The sequence below is a fragment of the Helicoverpa armigera genome, chromosome 16, assembly GCF_030705265.1.
Source record: "Helicoverpa armigera isolate CAAS_96S chromosome 16, ASM3070526v1, whole genome shotgun sequence".
Lineage (NCBI taxonomy): Eukaryota > Metazoa > Arthropoda > Insecta > Lepidoptera > Noctuidae > Helicoverpa > Helicoverpa armigera.
In genome coordinates, this window is record NC_087135.1 from 451,044 (window position 1) to 478,413 (window position 27,370).

The 27,370-nt window shown below is 39.9% G+C and overlaps 2 protein-coding genes across 4 annotated transcripts in view; both read right to left on the reverse strand.

Annotated features, from left to right (window-relative positions):
* The window catches only part of LOC110369788 (interferon regulatory factor 2-binding protein 1), a 62,160-nt gene that overhangs the window by 6,890 nt on the left and 27,900 nt on the right, over nt 1-27,370 (reverse strand). The window contains exons 1-3 of one of the 3 annotated variants that reach the window (XM_021325341.3): nt 3,063-4,081; nt 772-1,008; nt 69-310 (exon numbers count right to left, since the gene is read on the reverse strand). The exons of 1 other annotated variant lie outside the window; for it this stretch is intronic. In XM_021325341.3, the coding sequence (XP_021181016.2) occupies nt 69-310; nt 772-1,008; nt 3,063-3,732 (1,149 nt within the window). In that variant the 5' untranslated portion in view covers nt 3,733-4,081. Of the gene's footprint in view, nt 1-68; nt 311-771; nt 1,009-3,062; nt 4,082-27,370 lie in introns of those variants that run through there. One more of the 3 variants, XM_064038396.1, reaches the window with a different exon arrangement.
* Nucleotides 7,141-9,081, reverse strand: LOC110369789 (uncharacterized). Its single transcript, XM_021325342.3, has 2 exons — nt 8,667-9,081; nt 7,141-8,488 (listed from the first exon to the last, which is right to left on the reverse strand). The coding sequence occupies exons 1-2, from the start codon at nt 8,694-8,696 to the stop codon at nt 7,241-7,243; spliced, it is 1,278 nt and encodes a 425-aa protein (XP_021181017.3). The 5' UTR covers nt 8,697-9,081; the 3' UTR covers nt 7,141-7,240.

Genomic DNA, 27,370 nt, shown 5'->3' on the forward strand with positions numbered 1-27,370 from the left:
AGATTATAAGTTTACGTTACATCGAATATTTTAACATGTTGAACGGCGTAAGATAAGAATGAACTAACCTCTGATCCTTGCTGTCGCTTGATAGAGTCCCGGGAGCAGGGGAAGCAGAACTTGTGGTGAGCCTGACTGGGGCACTGCACGAAGTGCGTGTCCTCGAGGCGCTCCTGGCAGAGCGTGCACTTAAGCAGCGGCGCGGGTGTGGGCGCCGCCGCCTCCGTGCCCTCTCCCGCCTCCGTCGACGACACCGATGTCGTCGACGACACGTGCCGGGAGCCCGACGACCGCCGCCCGCCGTTCGACCCTGTCGGACCGGAATGGAATCGTTAGCTACCGTCTGCTATACGCAAATTCATCAAATAAGAAGATATCAATACGATGAGAGTGGCGTCCGCTGTCGCTTTAGCCACGTGTCGGGGTGAGGCTCGTGATATGTCAGCAGACTGTAGCTGGACGGTATGGGCGCAAGCGGTCGTCGGGCGCAACGCCGCGCACGGCTGGCGCAGTGATCGGACGCCCGCCCGAGTCCGACCCTCACACGATACGACACAGTGAACGCGGACTACCGTTAATCTGCACCGGCAACTTTTGCAAAAACTGACGTGTTTGCAACTACTTTCTTTTCTACGTTACACTGGCACGCTTAATTGTAGTGAATCTTTTTCAACGGTATGAATAAATGAAAGAACTGGTTTGTCGAGCTTGATAAGTTTCTTCATAAGAGCAGTAGGGACACGCTTAGACGTCCAAAATGATTGTTCTTACCTGAAGAATTGGGCGAGTGTTGACTGGAACGGCTAGCAGACCTCTGTGGCGGAGGCTGCGGTGGAGAGCCACCAGCAGACCGCGGCGAGCCTGGGGGCAGTGTGTCAGCCACAGACATAAGGGCAGCCATCGGTGATGGGCCAGCCCCGGCGACTCCGGTCACTGGGGGTGAGCCAGCTGTGCGTCCCAACGGAGATCCAGCTGAGCCATTTGTTAGCGGTGTCGCGTTACCATAGCCTGTGAAAGATATTGTTTTCTAGTCATGATAATGCTAGGTTACAAGAGTAACCAAATGTCGATATTACATTGAGTTTATTAGGTATGAACCTAAAAGTATATAGGTCTAGCTTAGTATACCTAATTCTTTAGGAACGATGTTTATCAACTACTAAGTAAAACCAAAATAAAAGTGAAAATTGATTCAATATGTCACCGTTTAGAATAGTATTTGGCACAAGATGTTGAACACGACTTTCATCGACGCAGCACAGCCATACGACATCATTTCAATTTGTCCGAATAACCTCACATTCAATGTTGGATGACACATCGTTTGCGGTGGACCGACGGATAGTAAACACACGTTCGCACACGCATATAATGTCTTATAAATAGCATTGTGTGTTAATACAAGCTACGTAGTGAACGGCGATGTGTCATTGCCTGGTCACACAACGTCGCAGCGCCAGCCTTTCGGATTAACTCCTATAGTAGACGGATAAGTATGTACAATAATTGAAGATACGAGTGCCACACTCGTATGTGCAACGAGTCGTGTCGGCAACGAGCGGCCGCGACGTTGCCAAACATCGCACGATGTGGGTCCCGTATGTGTACGCTGTTTGTCGGCCGTTGCTATGTTATGAAACATTTATTGCAACTCTTATTCACACTAACGGATTACACATATTAAATAAATAAGAAAATAAACGAAACTTTGCTGCCTGACTACCGCAAACAACATTTTAATGCGTTTTAAGTACTATTGACATCATTAAAAGGTTTTATCAGTTTGTAGTTAATTTGAAAGTTTTTAACTAACTAGTATTTAGTATGACAAAGGAGTACTAATTGAATGAATCAATGTCAATATTTGCATATCATATCGTGGAGCATAAATCACAAAAGTTTCAGCGTCTATAGCCTAGAAGACTGAAGTTCAAAGATTTTATTTACATAGACGACCTGCTGGTTACTCAACTAACCTACTATGAATATACGGTTGACCAGGACCAATTTGTTTTACTGTCTTGGAACAAAACATTGGGTTATTCACTAGAGTAACGTGCAGAAAGGCGTGAGTTATGGTTGGTTGATTCTGTGTAAAAGCACGGCCCATATGGCAGTGGTGACGTCACGCACGGTGACCTTTTTGGCCGGCAGCTCGTGGCGAGCGGCCGCGAGCTCCCTATACACACGCCAACGGAATGTGGTCGAGCGACTCTGCCAAGCGTAGGCAGGCGCTATATTTTTTCGCCCGTCGGCCTACCTACATACGTACGCGAGCGAAAATGTCGTCACGCGACGTTGCCACACCGCTGTGTCGTGCATGCATTCACGCCGCTGTGCCGCGTTTTATATTACGTGGGTGTTTGTACGTAGTGCGGTGGTGTGCGAGAGGCCGCGGGCGCGGGCTCGCTTTCGAGAACGCTCAACCAGTCGGACCGGTTTCGTATTTATGGACTGAGTTAATGCACCTACCTAGATATGAATCCCGTGGCGGACGCTTGCGCAAAACATCCACACTCATCCGTCTGAGCACGTTCACGTTCGTTTGCTATCGTTCGTGTTATCAAACTGCGCGTGACTCTACTAAATAACATTTTTATTCTGTGTAGGTTTCATTGTAATATTTGTAAACAAAAGAAATTTAGTATTGCGAAATCAATAACACATTTTTATAGGTCCTTCTGTATATCGCCAGTAATAATATTTATGAGACAATTTTCAAAGAAAAGGATTTTCGCGCACATGGAACATATATTATAAAATATGAACTACAAGACTAAGAGTGAGGGCTGTTTTTTCTATTCGAATCAATTGAAAGACGGTGCGCTGATCTATAGAACCATCAGGAATACAAAATCAGGTTTTATTCATTTATCAAGTAGCTGTAACTTTGCTCATCCGAATCATCATCAAACTAGCAACATATTTCTTAAACTCTGAATTTGCTAATGAAAAACGGATTATCCGCAATAAACTTATTAAAATATCGACTTTTGATCACTTGAGTTGCTATGCAGTTAGAAGGAAAGTTATACCAAGAATGTTAATTGAAAGAAACTCACCATTAGATTTGAATGAAGAAGCATCAAAAGACGGAGTACGCAGAGGGTGCTTCTCCTGCTTGAACACGCGGTCTGGAGCAAAAGGAGCTGCTAATGAGACCGCTGGCAGGGAGTCTCCACGAGTTAGCGGCGGCCGAGCATGTTCCTCTAGAAGCCTCTTAGCGGGCTCGTGGTGGTTCTGGTGGTCATCCTCATCCAGCTGTCGCTTCAGCGCCAGGCCGGGCGCGAGCCGCGGCGCAGCGCCGTGCGGCAGGTGGTGTGTCGGCAGGTGCGCCAGCCGTCTGCCTTCGTGCTCCTCACGTCGGCCTCCGTATTCTGCCAGCAGCCCAGCACTTGCCGTCGGTCGTGGATGGTGTAAAGTAAATCCAGTAGTAGGTGCGTGATGTGCGGGTGGAGCTGGTTGGCCTCTTGCAGTGGTTTCCGCTCCATTTTGATGAGCTTCTAACGGTGCTCGGTGAGCTCCTTTAGCATGCGTAGGCCCACGGCCCTCCTGGAATCCATGTGCGCGCTTTAGCTGCCTAGCTGTATCGAGAACCACTTCGATGCGGTCTGCACCTTCGTAATTAACGCATCCGCGACACACCGCCTCGGAAAATTCATGCAACATCGCCCACGGCATGCGGGGCAAGTCGCACAGGTAGCAGTGCTGACGCTTTTGCATCACCGACATCTCGCCGCCGGGTGTTGATCGGTGTGCGAGAGATCGGTCTTCCTCGTGCCTCTTGTAAATTGTCACAGATTTTTCTTGCTTGATACAAAAAACACCGTCACCATGGTACACATAAAACACTCAACAATTTCACACTCGCTTCGCGGACTTCGGGTATCTGAGATGCGTAACGTTAAAAGCATTCGCTCCGAGAGCGGGTCGACGAGAGACTGAAGCTCGGGTCGAGGCAGTCGCAGGGGGCCGGGGGGCCGGGGCGGCGGCGGCCATTATCGAGCGGTGACGTCAGCGCGCGCAGCACGGCGACGCGCCGAGGACGAGCCGTTAGCCGCGACGCGGATGCGCCACTCGCGCCACGCCGCGAGCCCGCGCGCCCTGCCCAGCCGCACACACTACACGCTTATCGCACGATAACCACCACGACACATGCACACTACAACTACCTATGCTCCCACAGATGCAACGCACAGAATCGCATTGTAATTAAAACATATTCATGAAAGTTCCTAACCTAAAATTCTAAAATTTACAAGTGCCTACATAATAAAGTTTGAAAAAGATTGTACTATCGCAATGACGACATTCGATAAAAAACTTGATACTTATCAAGTTATCACCGATACTTTAATCAATGCATTACAAATGACTTTTGTGATCAATACTGTCACTGTGTAAAGAGGAAACACCGCGAAAATGTCCCTAAACATCTGTGCCTGAGAAAATCTAACAAAAACACAAATGTAGTAGTCCAAATTAAAACGCTATCTAGGTATACATTATAACTACAATCTAATAGCGGCAGATTAAGTTAACCATAGTGGAAGAATGTGTCACCGATTAGGTAATTAGAGCATTAACGAAATGAATCACGTAGTCGCCCGCCACACATACTGGCAGGCCCTCGATTCCGCTAACAACTGTCTATATTATTCAACGAAAGTAAACAGCATCTGTTGTAGAATAACAATTAGTGTGAACACGTATAGTCGACGTGTTCGATGCATTAAATTTCAATCTATTCTCGCTCGGTTTCCTTTCTGACGGCTGCATTCTAAATTATTATTACCGAGCAACACGATCGGATCCGGCTGGAAGACGGGAGAGCGCGGGGGGACGCGGACGCGACCGGTGTGGCGGCCATCTTGAGACGTGACGTCACGTGACGAGTCAGCCGAGCGTGAGGCCTGGCAACGTCGCAATCGCAGTTAAACAGCGCTCTGTTGCCGCTCATTTCTGTTGTGCTTTAATAATAATGAAGGCAACTCATCGGTTTTTGTATGCGACTGAGGATCGGAGGAAAAACAGTTATGCGGCCAGGTAAACGTAAACGGAGATGACGGAGAACACCGGTGATTGTGGCCACACGCCACACGTACACCAACACCTAATCTGATTTTATGGAGATCTTTCGTCACGTTTCCAAGATTACTTTCTAATTCTGAATTTGAATGAAGGCATACTTACTTATATATTTTTTTAGTATTTATAGGTAGGTACTAGGTACCTATTTTGAAAGGCAAAGAATCAGCAGATAGTGAACAAGATTGCTCTTTGAATCTTTGCGAATCACTGTTTTTAATAAGAACGTTCCTTTACGAATCCTTGGTGAATCCAGAAATTAATATTGCTTAAGTTAGCTAAAGTATGTACCAAATCACCACATCCAATTATAGAGAAATATAAATAACGAGATCAAAGGGGGAGGCCTATGTTGGCTGAGATGATGATGATGATGATGATGATGATGATAAATAACGACGATGGTTGAGCTTATTGGGCGGTGAAATAGGTCAAAAAATGTCTCTTGTTGCTAATTTATGGACCAAAAGGAGTAAAAAGACCTGGAATGTGAATGAAAATAATTTGCTAATCCAAAGGACTAATGAAGTCCTCGCCTTTGTTCCGGGATGGGTAGCTGTCCAATACCACTGGCGTCAAAAATTTGCAATCAAGTAATCAAATTTGCCTTTGGGCTCCAATTCACGTCGTCATGGCTAAAAGAATAATTGGATAAAGCTTGCAGCTGTAAACGACTTGCGAGCTAAATCTAATTATTTCATGGTAGGTCCCAACTCCAGCTTGGTTGATCTACTGTCCGTGAATGATCTTTATGCACTAGGATTAGATATTACAGGGCAAAAAAGAGGTGACTTTATCACAATGGCCAACGTTGCAAAGCTAAATATGAGGGTAAATGAAATAACCAAAAAGGTGGATACTCAAAATATAACACACCTTAGCGCACATGTCATGTGGTACACGCACTTGGTAAGACTGATTATCAGACTTTCTGGCTTTGGACTACCCGTAACGACTGCTGAAGACGTTCAAATGACGACAGGAGCCCACCAATTTATCGTGCCTTCCGAAACACGGAAGAACTCTTCATGACAAGATGATCACCCACCCACGGACCGACCGCCTTTGTTAAACGATGATCTATCGATCCGCGCAGCTTTGACTTAGCTACGAGCTCTTCTAGTTGACATATGTGATGATAGTAGTTAAAAACAAAACACTTTCGATTGCATCGACTGACATTCAAAAAAAAATATGGAAGCATTGATAGGTAGCTAATTGTCCAATCACGCTTGCGCAGTCCCCTGGTCAAAAGTATTACAGCACGTGGTAAGTATTGTTTATTTACATCTAGTTGGTTTCAGCGGACGCACGCAATTCGACATCTAACAATTGTGTGAGGTTTAATTTAAGATAGCATTCATTAAAATGTTCGTGGCTAATTGGGCGGGGGTGGGTTGCGTTGCTGCAGTCGAGAAACGCCCTCCGCAGGGCTATTGATTTTGGGGACCTGCATGTCTTATATCTACAATTCGTTGTATATAGCTGCGCTGACTCAATTAGTCTGCTAGGTAGCATGTAGATAGGTAATCCTTCATGGAAATTTCATCGGGTATAATCCTAAATGACCGTTGCTTTTAATACAGTAACAATGGAACTTGATAAGTAATTAGCATTCTATTGTTTGATAACGTTAGTGCTCGTCTAAGCTGAAATGACGCGCCCCACTTAGCTTAGCTGCTTTTATGTGTGAGTGCAAACCTTAGCAGCGATACTTCACTGTGTGGAAGCATCGATGGTATCCTGAACTAGGATCTACATCTGTATGCTTATATCGATGTCGACTAGCCGCGTGGCGGAACTGTATGTAGCAGCGCTGGCGCATTGTGCGAAAAAATATGTCCGGTGTCTTGTACGACGCCAGCAGGTCAATCTAACCGAATGAGGTTGTAATTTGTTAAAGAAATTTGACAGGTTGAGATAGTTTCATGACTAGTTGGACAGCAAATCCAAGAACAAATCAAATTATATAGGCGATGAGTAGATAGGTCTCCTTCTTCCCTAGTAGTATGTTGATAAATCTTTAATTAGGTATCTAATTAAATCAAACAGATATTTTATAAATTCTTTATTTACGATCAAATATAATTAAAAATAGTTATTAGAGGTATAAAGCAGTCAAACATGAGGAGTGTAATTCTACAAAATATAACTATTCACTCATATCCATACTATCGCTTTCATCTGAATCAGGATTAACATAAATATTAAACTCATTGTCCATGTCAAAATATTGTAAATACTGTTTTTCTATTTCTTCGACATGGTGACATGTATTTGCCCATATTGTTCTGTCAATCATTTCAAGTCGTTCATTTATTAGCGACATAATTGATGTTAAATCTTGTGCTGCATTTTTGTTTGCCAAGTAGGTTTTTAATGTCTCCCATATGGTTTTAATGGGATTGAGTTCAGGGTGGTGAGCGGGTAGTCGTAAAATTTCGAACCCTTTCGACCGAATCAGTTCGTCGATAATGTAGCTTTTTAATCGATCTCTATTTTTTAAAATTAAATCGTATAGCTCTATTTTCTTCATTGTATCGTCAAACGGAATATTTTTTTCAGCAAGCCATGTCTGCATCTCATTCTTGTTGGAATTGTAGTTGGGAGCTTTGTCTGACAAGGCATTGTGGTAAGAAGCGTTATCCACCACGACGACTGCATTTTTCGGGAGGTTAGGCAGTAATTTTGCGGTGAGCCACTTTTTATAATCCTCAAAATGAATATTGTTGCGATAATCACCATTTGTTGCCTTTGCTTTATACACTAAAGGAGCGTTTGGAACGAATCCTTCACATCCACCAGCGTGAACAATTATGACCCCCATACCTAGTTTACAGCACATGTTTTGAATATGTTTCGTGTCTACATAAGTTTCATCTGTAAATACGATATATCGGCCTTCTTCACGATATTTTTTTAATTGTGTCAAGTATTGAAAGCGAGTCATTTGTATATCGTGTTTTTCAACCAGAGCTTTACCGTTGTCATCCATTTTCGACCACTCGTAGCCAGATTTGTTCAAAATGGTACGCAGAGTTTCTATGGAGCCATCAAAACCAATTCTTTCTGTCAAAACTTGTTTAAGTTTACTCAGTGTGGGCACTTCATTAAATTCCGTATGAAATGTTGCGATCGTTCTTCGGAGTACACCCATGTCAAAATCATCGAGCTTACACTTAGTACGCATCCTTTTTGGTCTTGGGGGCAATTTGAAAATTTTCTGCGACTTATCCTTTGATGTAGAAGCTTGTCTTTCTTCTCTCAAAATTCGCGTAATCGTGGATTCACTAGTACCAACGGCTTGGGCAGTTCGCCACCTAGCATCAGTAGGTTTTTCTACTCCATTTTCCGCTTCATATTTCATTCGGTGGTATACTTTCGCAATAATTTCTTTTGACTGTGAATAAACAAAGAAATATACGTATAGCTATGTATATGTTTCAGGCATCTTCGAGAAATTATGTAGTAACAAAGACAAAACAAGTAGGTAACTTAAGAACTCCTCCTTTTTTAAATTCAGTTTTTAAAAATCAACTATGTAGGCTTAAGTATAATTTATTTAATTATTTAAGTACCTGACTTTGAAGATGCTTTTTGCTTGCCATGCTGACGGTACTTTATCAATCGACACGTGCTCCTGCGTCTGAGTCAAACTAACAACTGACTGAACGAGCGTATTTTGTTTAAGTACGTACATTGTGCGTGTGTGTGTGGGGCGCGTCATTTTAGCTTAGACGAGTTTAAACATGAATAACTGCCTAAACTGATTTCGGACGTAAAGTAAGCGTCCAAAACGGTGGTCTGGAATTTACTAGAAAGATAGACAAGAGCTGAGCCTAGCATCACGTATAGTGTGCCGGGACTGGAGTCGGGATCGATGAGCGGCGCTGCGCAGGACGCATGCGCCTGCCCGCACCCATAAACACGTGTCAATGTTTATTTACGTTCTGTTCACGTATTAACTTGTAAACTTATACAGTCATCGGCTAGTTTAACGCTTTCCGACAGCTCGCTGTTTGTGTTACATGTCCAGTATCTGTCATTATTATATTCAGGTCTACAGTCGACCACGGCAGATAATGAGGAGCTTAGTTTCATTTTTGTCTCCATTTCTATTGAATTCCCCTGTTCTTAATTATCTTAAGCCTAAGAAAAGCAAGTGGCCTTTAAGAGTTAATTTGGAGGTTTTTTGTAAACCTGTTCAAAAATGTAAAGGTCAGGATCGTTTTAACTTCTGGTTTAATAAGACGAAAAAATGTTTAAATTTGGAATACGTTGAATAGCAGTATGAAATAAACAAGGTTGATATTGTAAAAATAAATATAATTCTTGTTTTCCTTGGTGAAGCAAAACCGGTACAACTTATGGGGTTTTTTTATTGGAGCGGATATTTTCCGTCATTCAACATAGTACAATTTGAATTCACTGACTTTTAGAAACCAGATGACTAGCATATGCATATTCAATCATTTATCCTTTTTCCTTTGTTTTTCCACATGTTAGATGAAATACCCGGACAATAAGAAGTATGTAGGTAAGGACCAGTTTGACACATTTTTTCTAAGAATTGCTCTCATGTCTATTTTCCAACTTTGTCTGTTGATAGAAGCAAAATACTAATAATAGTAAGGAAAGAAACGAGTCTCGAACCACAGACAGCGAGTGTTCACGTCTCAGGCTGTGTGATACTGCGGTTTGTGTAAAAACGACAGGTCGCTGTTGATTAAGGCTAGGTTGTTGGCCGGCCTTGCCGCTTTGCAGTTGAGAAACTTCGCATACTAGAACAGACTGGCATGCTTGTAAACCATAGGAAAGGTGAGCTCTTCATAATCGTCTACCTTGCGAAATTTATGTAGACGTTGACATTATGAACACAGTACCCTTAAAATATGCTCTAAATTATGGCTTAGTTGTACCGTTTCGTCTGGTTTCATGTCTACCCATATTTAGAGTACTATGATTCAACAACCCCAACGAAAATATTGCGTTACATCATCCCGTAACGCCAAGAGTTGAGGGCAGGGGTACTATCGATTGGTGACGTCACGGACCGCCGCCCCACCCTGGCTTTGTGTACCGTTAAGGCGAATTAGTTCCACTCGTCTATCGATTGATACATTTGCAAATTAAAACAGACGACAGATCGCTTTGGGATCATTTTGTTAAATCAGCGAAATATGCTACCAACTAAAAATACGAGTTTTAAATTGGGGATTTGTTTAACAGTAGCAAACTTTTGGGTAATCCTGAATAGGAAAGGAGGTCTTTCTGATGTGATATTAAGGGGGAAAACACAGAGTAGCGCTATATTCCTGAAGTGCATGGATGTCGCTAGAGGAACAGGAACATAAGACATTTCAGGTTTGCCTCTAGTATTGCACATTTCATGCTATTGATGTCGATTACACCTGCTGGTCCGATGGCCGTAGGTTTATTAACGAGAACTGAAGAGGTTGGATGATATATAATATATAGTAGGCGCTTCAAAATTTCAGGGTGATATAACTTGTGTAAGAACTACAATACCATATAGCCAATGGTACCTATATTCATTAAAAAAGTTATCTGAAATGTATCTGTTTGATAAGACCAGGGTTATGAAGTCCATAGCCTTATAGTCCGTAGTCGCTGGTAAATCAATATAATCATGTAAAATGGAAGTTACATTAAAATCATGGTATACAACTATCATCGCGAGGCTTGTTCAATCACTTCCATTACATGAAGGTAATGAAGGTTTGTTTAATTACGATTCAGAAAGCACTAGGTGTGCTGTGATGGGGCGGCGGGCGTGTAGGCAGATACTGCAAGTAAAGCTGGGGCTCATTGACTGCTCGTATATACGTTTTACAGACGATCATCAACAAACTTAATAACTATGACCAGTGACGATGGCGAAACTTTTAATACTTATATTAGTCAAATTACATATCGATCTGACGGCTCAGTGCCATTTACTTGGAAACCACGTATCTGTTTTACATTGACGCTTTCACGAATGCCCAGCAAGTTGGAAAGACCAAGATCGCGTAAAAACCGTGTTGAATATTCAAATGATATTTAAAATATTACAAAATGGTATGTTAACATCAAGACCTATCGTAACGTTTTCGAGTCGTTTACCTCACCGACGCAACCGAGGGGGTGACGTGTAATCTTGGTGTGTATCGAGCGCCGCAGCCGGGCGACGGCGCATGCGTAACCACATCGATTCGGCTGTTCAGCGGTCGATGCGCTCCCATCGCAGCACGCCATGGCGGAACAGATAAAACCCCACACTTCCACAGACACCACACACTCACACATTCGCCTAAAATCTGCAACGACCATCATTAAGCGCAGACGATGTCAATGGCTGGCTGGCATTTGGCGGAGACGGATTTTTATACATAACGAGAGCAGTTAAATCCCTAGATTCAAATCGAAACACAGTTAACAGTGACACCATAGGATGTGGTCCTAAAGTAGATAATACTTGTAAATAGGTATACCATTTTGCTAATATTGCCAGGTAATCAGAACCTGTATTATTTGGCAGTAAAGCAAAATTGAGCACCTATTCAACAAAAAACATGATGCATACAAATGTCGAAAAAGCCATTGTTCTACGATGTTCTTCGTAGTTGCAATGTGGAATGAACGACAGGTAGTAAAACAAGTTGATGACAATGGAGTTCGTCGGAACGGTGCTTTTGCATTTTTATTAGGAAAAGTTAGAAAGCTAACAATTGCCATAGTAGTGTAGTAAGCTTTTGTTCTGATTACCGGCTTAGGATAAGCTCAGAGTTGTATTTTGGAATGGTAAGACAGTGCCTTTGTTCTGGGAAACAAAGGGTCCCGTGATATGCGAGAGAAGGACACAGCATTCCGGGAAGTAAAACGCAAGCCTTTAGTGCTTCAGAGTGCACAGCGCGTCGGTGCAAACTGCGATCAATATCTCACCCGTTGGGATCAACCACCCTGTTTTGGCACTGGACACTAGGAAATAAATTATGTATGTTTGTGGTCAAGATAGAAGATTCATATTCGTTCAATGACAAAATTCAGTAAGTTAACGTTCGTAACAAAAACCCAACTGTTTTTTAAGGAAGGACTAAAAAACTAATATTCTGAAAAAAGAGTTTGGGGAATTGCATCTGTCTCCTGTCCCCGCCCCAGGCCAGAGGATCAATAGCCGGAACCTGGGGATTGTTGGCCTCATTTGTCGTGACCCGGTCCTTAGCCTCACAACCTCTCGTTCTCAGAGTGCAGATGCATGATGTATGATGTAAAAACCCAAAAGTATTTTGTAATATAGAAGCTTTTTTATTATTTTTGTGTCATGATAGTATAGATTCCTCGTTTTGCGAACAAAGCAAGTTATAAAAAGTAACTTTTAATACTTGACAGCTGCTATAAAATCAAAATACTTTTTGGACTTGTGATTGGCATTAATTAAAATTATTTTGATCAACTTTAAAACAAAAAGAAAAACTGATTCATTCGCTACAGGTAATGTCAATTAAGCATTGAGCCCGGAAGGCGCAGCAGCCGGGACAGAGGTGCCTACATCCTTGGCCCCGTTGCCTATTTCGCCAAGGCCTTTACCTGTTGATCTACTTTTTGTTGTCACACCTATCACACAGCTGTCTGTTTAGGAGACCGTGAGAACGGAATACATGCATAGATCAGAGAGCTATTCAGATACATATTTTGAACAGGTGATATTAGGAAATTGTTGTCGCAGCAAGCTGGCATGGTAACATCTACATAAGTGATGTATCGTCATTTTAACGGAAAAAGTTCGCTTTTCAGATCCGTGATCGCTTCCAATTTAGTACTTATTACGTCGTATTGGTCATTTATTTATATTCCACGGTAATGAGGTATTTGGAAACATTAAAATTCTTAGAAACGCAAGTTTACTCATAACACAATTTGTAGCTTTCCCGGCGGCATAACTCGTTCATTAGCAAAGTTAGCACGACAGCATGGAGGTAGAGCACGTACAAGTTCGTTAGCAACATTAAAGTAAGTTTAAAAGTTGTCGGGCGCAGCATCTGCAGCTGGAGGATCAATAGCCGGGGCTGGGCGACCGGGTCGCGGGATCCTTGGCCTGGTTACCCGGCCGTACACCTCTCATGTCACCTTCACAACAAATGGGGCGATGTCGACCACAATACCTACTCGAGCGGTCTTACATCATTACCTTTTATAGATTTTTCTTTTTTAAATAGGAGTCACTTAAGCTGGGATTCCCTAACTACAAAATCATGTGCCTACCCAGTAGGAAAACCACATGACACTACTATGTTATAATTACTCTCTCGGTCACGACATAGCTAATGTACCAAAACATCTTAAATTCGTATATTACATCTATCAGTGGATCAATGGACCGTCTTGTTAATCTCAGTTTTTAGTGTATCGTTTAAAGTAAAAGGAAATGTGAAGCAGTCGAACAGAAAACTTCTGATTTCATAAGACAAACGGAAACACATTTCGTCGACTTCATTCTGATTCTATCATTAGACTTCTCGCATGGTTTCTTTTTATTAATCATATTTTTCCATGATATAGGTATTAATAACTATGGCTTATAATTTCAGGAAAATATTATCCATTTCGTAGTTAGTGTTATATATTTACGTAATGATGTAGGCTGTTACCGTTGTTGCGACTTATAGTCATTAGTTTTATTCTGCGGTTTGCCTGTTTTGCAAAGAATGGAAACAACACTTTTTCCCTGTAACCCTAATTATGACTAAAAAGGAAAACGGCTATTTATTATTCCACACTGTTTAATTAAATGCCCAAGTAACGATGAATATTAATATTTATATCGATCAATTTATGTAGGAATATAGAATCTTAGGCAGGTACTATTTATGTAAAGTCATTTCAAGCTGCATTGTGAATGTGCCTTTTTTTTATTACTTCGTCAGTAATTGGGCTGATTAAATAATTACCAAGAGAACGTCATACCTACAAGTACCTATCGTAATTTAACCGAATTTTTTATTTTAGATCCTAGGTTAGAACACCAGCTTACGCCAAGTGGGTGCATAACCCACCAAAATACTTACATTTAATTCCATTTACTTTATCACTACACGCCCATGACATTTAGCATACAAATAAGTTTGGAGAAAGCAAAAAATAACCTTCCGATATTGACGGCGAGGGCACCGCGGTACACGTGGGTAATATTTGTTGGCGCACCCATCTATGTACGCGAAGCTTATCGATTTGCACTTCCAGGTAACACGATAAGTGTAACAGGAAATCCATAGTTCGCGAAAGTAAATAAGTTGTTGTAAACAGAGGCTCGGCAGACAGCGGGCCTTGTGCGACGGTGTCCAATTGTGGCTCACTGTTACGTGAGCGCACCAAGCCGTTAAATGTCAAGTGTGTCGCTTTGGGACCTTCTAATTTGATATTGGAGTGGTTTTATATTTAAACTGCTTGTATAAATAGCCGTTAATGGATGAGGAAGCAGAATTTTTTAAAGCTTTGGTCAACTTTTGAAGGATAGAAAAATTTTGCCCAGTTGCCTGTTATGTATCGAAATTACAATCTATGCAGAGCTCTAGTATTTGTAATATTGATATTTGGCGATTAAGTAAATCCGTAGCAATGTTCGGCATCAAGGCTAGCGCCATACACGCTATGCAAATAACCGCGATAAGCGATAACATGGTGTGACTGTACGCAAATAGACACATCCTCTCTGGAAACGGAAAGTGTGCTCGACAAGCTGTGATTGTTAATGTATAAGATTCATGTAATACTTGATAGCCAGAACTTGATACGTATACTTACTGTTTAATGGCTGTCTTGTAAAATTGTTATCAGTATTTGAATTTAATAATTTCAAAGGTAGTCTTATAAAAAGCAACGGGACATCAACAACATAGCCAGCAAGAATGAGCCAAGCCCATGCACTTTAGACCGATACATCCCGATAGCTCCCGTCAAATAGCTCTGCAGCTTCGAACTTGGCTACAAGTGACTTCACGAAGTAATAACGAATGAATAATCACTGCATATGAGTAAGGAGTCAAACTTCAAATGGGCACAGTTGTTTGACCTGAGCAGACAAACATTTAAGAAGGGAAGTCTGTTGCAGAAACAAGTTTTCAGGACACTTTAAAAAGCTAATGTAGTTAAGCAAGCAAAATACGTAACAAATCAAACAGAACTGGTCGTAGGGATATTGAGTGTAAAATATTATTACACTGTAAGCTTATGGCAGTTTATCTTCTAAAACAATGTACGTAACCGTCTCTCTGCAGGAAATATTGTAAATTCAAAATAATGACAAATATCATACACAAATAAATAATAGTAACTTTGTGATTTCAAATTACGGGAAGTATTCAAAAATTAACGAGGCCAAATTCAAAGCATAATCGAAATATAATACAATAGGAGGCGCGACAATTAGTAATTGCAGCGTCATTAAAATGTCTTTCTTCGCAGCAAACAATTAGTGTGTGTTATAAAATGTGCCAACAAAGAGCTGGCGGTGGCGTCAATGAACTTTGTTTGTCGCAGGCAAACAACACTGATTGATGACCTCGCCAACCATGCACCAGTATGCACATAATGTGTCATGGCTGGCGTTTTGTATCAAATACCTCGTTTTGCATAACTTGCAAAATGGTGGTACTGAACCAGCAATATTGTACGTTTGAAATATGAAGGTTGTGGTACGCGACGATGGAAGTAAGAATTTAAAGCTATATTGTACTAGCATCGTAAAGAACTTTTGATGACCAGTAGAAGAAATTGAAAGTGATTCATTCAGTCCAGTAGAAGTGACTGAAAGTAACAATGTTTCGGTATTTATGGACATTCAACTATGTATTTCACTGCATCCGGTACCTACAAGGCCTTCCATCATTGTTGGTTTGTTTGATGGAGATAGATCTCAATCGTTATAAGTTCACTTGGAAATCGGAATACTACATAAGTCTTGTACTGAAACTGTATAGGTTTTATTGTTTCAATCCAAGATCATGATATTTAAAGACACTGTTTGACGATGAGATATTTACATCTCATCGTCAAACAGTGATAAGCGTAAGATGTCAGTATTTATACATTTTACGGCGAGACAAACACAGATGTCATGAAGTTCTAGAACAAGCTACAAACGTTATCAACGTAGCGTAGTGTTGTGAGTGAGGCCACTTGCTTTATCTAAGCTTGATGTAAATACTTGCTTACGTTACATAACTACACCTAGCTATGTACATGTAGGTAATCGATGTTATCGATCCATTTGACTGTCAGTCTACAGTCGATCGCTACAAGGACGTTGGAAGTCAGATCAGCGACAGCCAGTGACGCACACATTGTGGCTGTTGCAATCCTTACAGAAATTGTGAAGAAAATGGAATAATAAGAAATAGCCCTCGAAGGTTATTATTTGCTCAGAAAGATCTAAAAAACAGTTCCTAGTAGTCTCAAGATAGAAAATCCCCACGAGTTAAAAAACAAACTCGTTTCTTTGGCAGAAAATAAACTGAAACTGATCACAAAAACAACAGACTGAAACAGGCAAATAGGTCGCAAATTAAACTTAGTCTAATACTTGCGTACGCGACCTATTTGTACATTTTTAAACGCATGTCACACTTATTTCTATGTTCCAAAACACCGCTAAAATTTCATCTGGCATTGCAGACACGTTTTGCAAGCCCCAACAGCACGTTAGCTCTTATATCAAGGGAGTAAGGGTGATATCAGCTTGATAGGTAAAATTTTAGGAAGTGGCGTGAGCTCATCACGTTACGAGCCGTGTTGTCATTGCACACGCCTTTTCCCAGAACCCTGTTTCGACATTATCGTAACGGATCACATAACCAGTTTGTGCTGTAGTAGGACATTCTTTCAAAGTTGTTATTCATATGACACCTCAGACGCCCAGGAAACATTGCGTAGGGTTCATGGAAATTAGGATTCACCGAGTTAGGTACTGTTAGTTATATGAGGGATACGTGTATTGTATTATGAGGAAAATGAATTGCGTATAATAAACCAGGTGTTTATGATTTGCCAACATCAGCAGAACTTTACATATTCGTTCATTTGGATCTAGAAATCCATTTTCCTTTGTGTTGGTTTCGAACTCAGCAAAGTATAAAACTGCTAAGATCTCTTTTGAAAGATTGTGAGTTTTGGTAGGTGACAAGTTACTAAGCAACGATTTCCTACCAACAATATAATTAGGAATGGTGTTGTGTTGTCACAGCGACCGGCGACCGCTCAGCACGTCGGCTATGCGTGTTTCGATAAGCGCTATCATCGCCGGCTGCGCTCCACAGGAACTTTCCATTGCGATACAGCTAAATACGTAACTCGCTATATTTGCTATATTGATGTGTGATTTCGTATAACCGGATGTTTACAAGTGACTGATAACACCAGATAATTCCGAAGCTTCTAAGCGATAATGGAAGATAGGTACGATCCAGCGAATAAAATGATGCGCACCTACTACGAATCTGTAGGTATACTATTTGATAAATGACTACTATAATTTTTTTGAGGAAAACAGTACTTGCTGATGCAGTACATGAAATTACTAGTATTTGGGCTGAAAGTAACATAAACAACCTAGCACTTGAACAAATGTTTGAGAAACAACAAAATAAGCTGAAGATACACACATACAGCAACTGAAGAAGACGTAGACTAAATAGCACCAAAACCTAAATCTAAATAGGGACTGCAGGTTTATCACGTTGTGTGTAATGTCGCGATAAAGAGGCCGCATTTGACGGATCTGTGAATAGGTCCGAGGAATGGCGATGCTGTGGTCGGCATCACAGTGCGTGTCTGCTACGTAACAAGTGTACTATGAGCCACGTCGTGTCCTTATCGAGTGCCAAGCGGACCCGTTACATGTATTTACAAAACAATCGCGAATCTCTGGGGTGAGCGTTATCGACGCCGACGAGGTCACCCAATTAACTCCTATCTCACATTATTGATAAAGCGTTTAACTTGCAATGTTTTTCGCATTTAACGAACGAAAATAGACATTGCGTTAAATGTTGTTTAATACACATAATTGTGAATTCTTAGTAGAGATCAGTTTATTTCAGACATTTTAGTCATGTCTTATGATTCAGAATAGACTTGTGAAACTTGAAATTATTAGAGTAACGAAGAATATTAATGGGAATAAATTGTGACGTCAAACGATGTCATCAATCAAGATGCCATGAAGGTAATTACGATTTAATGTAACTGGAGTAAATGCGCGATCTAGCACACTGAGCGAGCTGCCTACAGCAATTACAACATTTTTTATTGAAACAATGACCGGCTTGCGGAGGCAACTCACGCTATTTGAAAAACTTGACCTAAACGAGATGTTTGAAGATGCAACTAAACTAGTTATTATGACTACGGGTGCTCATTTGCCTACAACTCTTTACAAGACTTAACTTTGTCTAGAATACGAGGAAAAAGGAAAGGAAACTACTATGGCACACATTCACATTGACGTCAATGGTAATCTGCTATTTATTCTTTTAATAAGCGTCTCAAAGGACCAGACCACAATACTAATGAACCGTCACATAATACATTATGTAATTTCAGTACAAATAAGTACTTACAGTAAGTAAGGCTAATATAATCGATAAACACTAGATATGATAGGCAAAAATATGATCGGTTGCGATCCAGAACCAAATTCTATGATAACATTCAAAACTTGACAAAACGAACGCATTGATTGAACGGACTTTCCTGGAACGTGTGTTTTTTCTACAAATAGAGATGATTATCGGACCGAATTCCGTTACATCGGATCGTAAATGGATGTCAACTGTTATCAGGCTGATAACGACAGCACCGGTATCAATTTATCAGTTGTTTGTTGAAGTGAAGCTAACACTTACACATTATCTGCGCGTATAAGCTGCGCGCTATTTTGAAACTGATAGGCAATCACTTGATGGGCACAATGTATGAAGTTATACCTACAATATTAGTAGTACAGAAGTTTTTTGAGGAAAAAGATTCCCAAAAGGTTGTGCACACTTCAAGGAAAAGAAAAGAGCTGCATTTGCTACGACTCAACTCAAATACTTCGTCATCACTATATCAAGAACTAAAGTGGATCACATAGGTACATTCCAGTAGGTACTTATTTGTCAATCGGAATTTAATAATTTGCGTCATAGCTTTGTCTTAAGTGCAATAAGTACAAGTAGCACTCGAAGCGATTATGGCTCAAAAAGATTTGAAAGTCTTAAATACTCGGAGCTATCTATTTTAAATCAACACTTTAAATCTAATCTAATGTTCGCCTGTAACAATAAATAACATGGAAAGTTATTTAAACTTCGCTCCGCACATGCATTAGTGCATGAGTCTCCGTGGAGTTTTTCCGGATGTTACTACATAATTTCAAGCCAAAAACCCGAACGACAAAAACTTTATCAAATGGCAAGTGTAGACGGTGACTTCTGGACTGTGGAAACCATAACAAAACCCCCTACATACGATTGATCACTGTAAGATGCAAAGGTCCAGGAAATAACATCATCCAGAGTCTGACAGGACCAGTCTTGCGAAAGGGTATGGACCTGCGATAGTAATTGAGTCGAGGAAGTCAGATAGGTTCCATGTGGAAAACTGATAATGAGCTACATATACATAGACTGAGAGTTGATCCCAATGGGTAAAGGCAAGCCAGATTTTATACCCTCTAGTGCTAGGCGTTACCCTAAGTGAAATGGAAAGGTCAGCATTGCCATTATGAATGAAAGTTACATTATTTAGTAATGATCAGGTCTTGGTTATTTTTATTTGAGTAAATACTACAGTAGGCATATATTTGGTAACAAAATGTGTATGGATGATAGTATCAGTGTCAAAAACAGCAACATGTCCATAGGTCAGTATAAACATTGGTAAGAGAGCACTCCGACGACGAGTGTCATCGCCATTGTTACGTGATAACTCCACTAACATATTTATCAATATTTTATTGTTGCTTCAACCTGTAGCTTCGACCTCTATTGCGTGTTTCATTTACATTCGCTTTATCTATACATTGACGTGTAGTTTTTTCCTCTTACGCTATTTCCAAACGTATACAATACAATACATCACCGATACCTATGAAGCTATCATTGTCATGTTCAAAATAGGATTAAACATGCCGTTCGATTTAGATAAGATACCATTTGCGTCAATCGGTGTTGTATGTACTTTGTCGTGGAAATGTATATAGAACGAATTTAACGTATCAATCAAGTTATTTTCGTATGCGTATTGAGTGGGATTCATAGCTGGATGATTTTTTCATCGTAATACATGGAAATATCCTGAAACGTCAGTGGTATTGCTTTAGGCAACATACCTATTCATGTATACAGGTGTATAATTTATGTTCAAAGATTTCAGGATTAGTCACACCCTTTTGCCAGTTTTTCTCTTTGAGACTTACTTCTTGCACACAAGCTATTCATAAGTGACAACATTGTAGGGAGTGCATCTAATAGAAATGGAGTACATGCGATTGTACGACGATCCACTATTCAGGACCTGTATAATCCGCACTTAGAATGATAAGTGCAAAATTAATTTTAAACTTTAATCATGTAATCACTCATATCATATCTTGTTATCATGCTGATTTCAGACTATCACTATGCTGTGCAAAAATCGATGTCACGTGAATACTGCAGTTATTATAAAATCAGGTTATAGTCGATTTGAAGCATATCAATCGCAGAATTTAGTCTTACATATTTTTAAGGCCAACCAAATACATAGGATAATTGTGAAATTACGCAATCACAACGCTCTCAGAGTAAACGTTGCACTAGTGGGTTTGGTAAACAAACAGAAGATAATTGATGACCCAGCTATCTTAGTTAAACCTAGTACGTAAGATATAGCTATCATTAGCGATAGGACAATTGTAAACAATTCACACGGTTCTGGCATGTTGTAGACGTTGGACCTACAGAGGATGGGAGATAGCCTCTGCTTGGGGGTAACATGCCAGTTGCATTTGTCATGCGTCCAATAGTAGCCGTACAATGCATTGCTAACAAAGATGTTGATGTTTTTGTAAACTATATGATACTCTGGGATTTATTACTCACTCAGGGTTTATTAACCACTAAAGCTAAAGCTAAAGCTCTTGAACTTAAAGCTACTAATGATGCTAATTTGATTCTTACAAGTCATTGTTAGCAAGCATTCCTCATAAATAATAAAGTTATGTTTTATTAATTTATGATAATCTTTAATCGTTCTAAAAGCAAAATAAGCCGAAAAGTCAACAAGGCTGAACGATTTCAAAAACTAAAGTTTTTTTATTATTATTTTGGTCTAGCTAACACGTGTCAGAATTGATAATAACCTTACTGAGTCGATCAATGCCTATTGGCATCATTGAAAATGATGACTTAATTTAATTCTATTGACGATTCGAATTTATTAGTCGTCGGTGGTATGAGGAAAATTAAATTTATTTGTCACCGACCACTATAAATACCAATGACTGCACTTGGAACATAGGTACAGTCGTCAACAGGCAATCCGTTATTATTACGAACATTTTCCTCAGTTTAAAGGAAAATGGTTTAGTATATTACTATTATTCTCAACTGTTGGTTTCATTAAGGAAACCTCTAATGAGAACTTTATGGTAAACAAGTGATTTCAAAACCTAACAATGAAAAATATTTGTCCAAGTTGGTCATTAATGTATGTTAAAACATTCTTAGGACGATAAGGCAGAAATATTGAAGCACGTGTAATTACGACGGAATCTTCTTGAAGGGACAGACATCTACAAAATTAGTGTCAAATTACTTGAAACTCCTATGTCAGGAGATCAGCTATAGACCAGTTAGATAAATTGACCAGAGCCCTGAAATCATATGACATAACAAAACGATTAATACAATTGGCAAGCATATAAATGCATTGATAGAATGGACCTAATAATATAATATTTTTAATAGGTTATAGGTTAACAGCAACTATAGTAAGGTATTCCTCACACATTGAGCAGGACATGGGGGAAAACTCATAACGTTTAATAGCTCAATTTCCTCTAACAACTAGCTTTGTCGCATAAACCACTAGAAGTGGACAGGACGTTATGCTCGTCAAACCAGATCTTTTGATGTTGTAAACACTTCATCTGCTGAATGCTTTCTGGATATAATTCGTTCCGAGACAGATAATATGGATTTCCGGTAGTAAAGTTATGTAGAGTCAGTTTGATCATCTACTAGAGACTAATTTTCTGTCGGAGGTACAATGTAAACCCTCACTTCAATTGAAGTACATACATGAATATTTATTTTGTTAGATCCTTGGTGACCTGATGTAACTGTTCAAGCAAACGTAATTTCCCGACTTAGTGGCTTAACATAACATGTTGACGACATCAATTCTCACGTGTATACATAAGCGTCAACTTTCATATTATGGTAAGCAATCAATAATACTTGTGTAACATGTATTCGAGGAACACCAGTAATTATGCAACGCGCGTTTCGGATGAGCGCCCTCCGTACGGCGACACGTTCTAGAATCAAATTCAAATGTCAAGGTGAAGGTGACGTGAAAGGAAACGCACGGTGACGTCACGAGCCGCCATCTTTAGCTGCCGCGTCGCTACCAATGACACTAGTGCTAGAGTGTACGCGGGTACTGTCTCTCGTTTTATTTAGGACACTAGACAATAATTGATAGCTTGCCCTACTTGAATGTTCAGCGGTACTCCGCAATGTTGTTTAACAACGAACATAATCGTATATTTTGTCGGAGTGATCGTTAAAACAACCGTGACAGGATAATACATATTTACGCGCAATAAAACTGCAAGGTGTCCCTATTTTTATAACGGTCATAGATTTTCATTACATTTATTTGAATACATGAATGATTCAATGTTCATGTTTTAGGTTTTGTAAAAGCTCATTAAGAGGTATCTGCTCGCTCTGGACCGATTTCTTAATGAATTCATTGAAAGAGTTGGGCGGGTTCTGCGAATAAACGCCACAGGTCATAAGATGCTAAATGAATCACTTGCACATGCTTGTTTAGGCTCCTGCATTGCTACGTTTTCCTCAATCCACGCAAAGAAATATCGGAAAAAAACAAACACCGCTTAAGTATTGAAGAATACGTGAAACATAATTAGCACGTAGTCGAGGCGCTTAACCACATTATTTATGCAGTTGCACTTGTAATTAACATCGGCTGACATCATCGACGGTTCTAATTTATGACAGGAGTGTAACAGCTCCGTTTGCACGGAACTATATCATCGATACGACATTACTGTCCTTATGTAATATCCTTCAAAGTGAATCATACTTGCATAGAGTTAATAGTCAACAACTAAGTAGGGCTGGGATTGGATAGTATGCTATTTCCAATAACTTTGTTGGATTTCTACACGCACTTATAGCACCGGCCCTATTTCATAAAGTTAGTTGTAGCAAAACTACTACCTATCTGAAATACATTAGAGCTGAGATTTAAAGTAGAATATTTGAGGAGTGGCAGCTGTTAGGACACAACAATCTAATATTAACAAAACAAATGATTGGCGAGTTCATTATAGTGCAAAACTAAATAACTGTACCAGTTGGCAACAGTTCGCAATGAAGTCATAAGTCGGTGGCGCGGATTTCTCACGCGCGGCGGCGGCGCGGGCGGCGCCTGCGAATGCGCTAAATGCTAAACAGTTCCCGTAGACCATTGTGTGTGGTGAGCCAAGTGGAAATTCTTACATCAATTATACGCCGAAACGCTGACTTTTTTCACACTGACAATAGTTATATTTCAACAATCTAATTCACATGCTTTACGTCATTTCAGTTTAGCTCTGATTTTTACGCATTAATGTTTGTATCGTGCTCAACAGTTACATTATACGATAAGACATGTTTTACAGTCTGCGTGGAACAAACATTAATTTCTTAAGACACAGTCATTATAGTTACAAGAAATAACACGTAGTTACTGTGGTCGTGACAGCTGCTTAGTCTCATTCCTGATGAAGTCATGGCTATTCATTCTACCAAATGGCACTTCGCACGAACTTGTTCATGACAATGATTGTAGCACCACGATGATGGAGCTACCTTGTCATTATGTACATGTAAGCTCGCTTCTACTAAAAATGGAGAATGACTCGTTAGTTTCGAGGTACCTACGTAATGTTATTATCGCATAATACTTCGAACCGGAAATGTAACATTGAAACCTACTAAAACAGTTGTATCTATTGGTATAGTCATTGTGTAAGGTTTTCCTATATTTAGTAAAAAGCAGACAGATACATATATAGAGCTAGTTATGGTTATCTGGTTGGGGGCCATGCCAAGCCGGTTCCCCGAAGAATCGTGAGAATCTTCCCACCGTTGTGCCAGAGCAATACATTCACAGAGGTTTTTGTAAAGGCAACGACCGGTCCGACGCGAGGGTTCCACGGCGACGCTTAAAAGGAATCGTGCTCCCGTAAATCATGGTCAGGTTGAGATTTCAAATAAGTTTTATGAAATATACTGAGCCCCTTCGAGTGGAATACTTGACCCTGATACAGCCCTCTGCTTAAAAATTGCTTTCATTTATACCTCGCTTATAAAGCGATTAGCATTCTAGTTGTATACGTTAAGACATTTTATTTGCAAATATAATAAATAATGATATTTGATTGCTATGAATAGACACTTGACAATGGTTCTCAGGCAACATTCGATCGGGTGAACATGTAAGTAGTGGTCGACCTTCGGAGACCTGTTTCGGAGACCACAAACACATCTTATTTGGCTGAGCGAAAACAAACGTGACTCAAGGGGGGAACGTGACGCTACGCTGCTAATGTATACAGGGTGACTTGTATTTTCCGCCGTTAGAAGCGTAAAGCCTATATCTGATAAATAAAATTGACCCACGGTTTAGAATCATATTCATAGTTTTAGAAGTTCTACGTACAAAAATATGTAAGTATAAACAGAATAAGGGGTAAAGTTTTGCTGTATTGTTAAGAGACGATAGGGTATAGGTATAGGGTCAGGTACTTATTTTCATTTAGGATTTTTGGCAATATTCAACATGTTATTCGGCTAGTATTATACATGTGTCCGAGAGAAAGTCACCATGTATAAATTAAAGTAATGTTTATAATTTCAGTACATTTTTAAGGTCTCCCGCGGGAGTAAAAGTTTGAAGACTGTTAGAAACCCATTTTCACTGTTTATGTTGAGGAAAAGTTTTATACTACCGGAGTTTCAACTTTTCTTAACAGGAACCATTCAAAAGTTTGAGTTGGCTGTTCGTCACGACAACGAACAAGTTGAGGATTTCTTATGTTTTTATGTTTTTTTTTTTTTGTAAATTGGATCGGTACATTAGTAAAACCTGAGTTATTATTTACTAATCTTGTTTTCACAATTGATGTTTCTTCAAGTTTCAAGTTGTGGAAATTGACAAAGAATGTTTTAGGTGACTTTGAATGTAACTTAAAAAAAATACCGAGTTATCATAGAGAGTATACAGTTTAAATCACCAACATATGGCGATGGCAATTTTAATGATAGCGTGTCCTGTTTTCATTGGCATTGCATATGCTTTTCAATCTGGACTGAGATAAATGATCGGAAACGTTCACATAAACAATTACCTCACAGGTGTTTAGGAGAAAAATATCGCAATGTACAGTTATAAATGTGTATAAATTGTTACTGGCTTTGTATGAAATGTGTAGATCTTTGCATCATTACCTTTCTTTTGAATTTTTTTTTCGTTGCATCTGCAGAGCATGGTTGTAGAGTGAAATCTCTGGTGGAGTGGGTGAAAAAAAGCAAATAGACCGGTGGGGAGCAGTAGGAAGGGTGCAATGAAAGGAGGCAAAGAATCGCAGAAACAAAGGGTTTCCTCCGTCTTACCTGCAACAAAGAGACGCGTATTATTACTCATGGTATTGTTTGACATACAGCACGATACCAGCATGCATAATTTGCCGACTGCAACGGAATAATAATACCGAGGAATTTTATCGTTCTCAATTTGACTCAAGATTTTCCGTTTAAGTGTTGTTAGTTTAAAATGTTGTGTTTTTTTTTTTCAAACTATAGAGTTCACTACGTTATGGTGACTATATCTGGGAGGATAACGTTAAACATCAGATTGTCTCGACAGGAATAGGTTGCCTTTTGCTATAGGAGGTGATGCATCTTCAAGTTACGGGGAAAAGCAGTAAATGTTTTAAAGAACTATAAAAGAAAGGCATTCTCATTTTAGTAAGAAATTTTTCGTTCACGTCATTGTGGCAAAAACCACAGATAAGCAAGCCGGCTCATTGTAGCTGGAAGAAAAGTACTCACCGACCATGAAGTCTCGAAAAAAGGGTAAGAAAAAATACAAAAAGTAATCCAACAATGGATGCTACTCCATTGTTGAAGTAAAGCTTGGGAATGACGTCAGTAAAAAAGTAAATGCGGTTGTAAAAATTACAGCCGTTGCTCCACCGAAGGTGTTAAAAACTTAGGTGGTCTTGGAGTAAAAGCAAAAAGTGCTAACGGTAATGTACCGTACGGTAACAGTTCGCCCGAAGTCTCTTAGGGTACTGTTGATATTATTCTTCTGATAACATTTACTGCGCAGGAGTAGAAAGCAAATGAAAAGTAAGTGAAATAAATTCTTGGACTTTTCTTGCTGATAATTGTTGCTACGGCATTGTATTAGATTCAAAGGGTTACGGCGAAATTATGAAAGGTTTAGCAAACAAGGGAATGTTTTCGTAAGTCACTAAACAACTTGATAATAATTTAATTAAATAACGTAGGACCTTTCCCAACGATTATTTTATATTCAACGTTTGTATTTCTGGACATGTATACGTAAGTTAGAAGAAATCTGTATTTAAACCTTTAACCATTGCCTGTGCTGTGCTACAAGACCACACAAACAGCTAGCACTAATACATTATGCAGGTCTTGAAATAGCTTACGGGCTAGCAGTCACTGAATAAGCATTACCCGTGGTATTAAAGCGACCACGTGTTTGTGACACTGGTCACATCGTTTAGTTCACGCCTAATCAGTTCCAGTAGTTTAATTAATTCTGTTTGTGCTCTGCCTTCTGCCTTTGTTCAATAGAGCATACAAAGCGGATTCTTTTTAAGTTTCGTTTTTGCAAAGCTTATCTAAAATCTAAACGCATTGTAGATGATATCTGTCAGAGAAACCTTCAAGTGTTTAACTTCCGCGCTGTTCTGTTGTGTAATAAGCTTGTG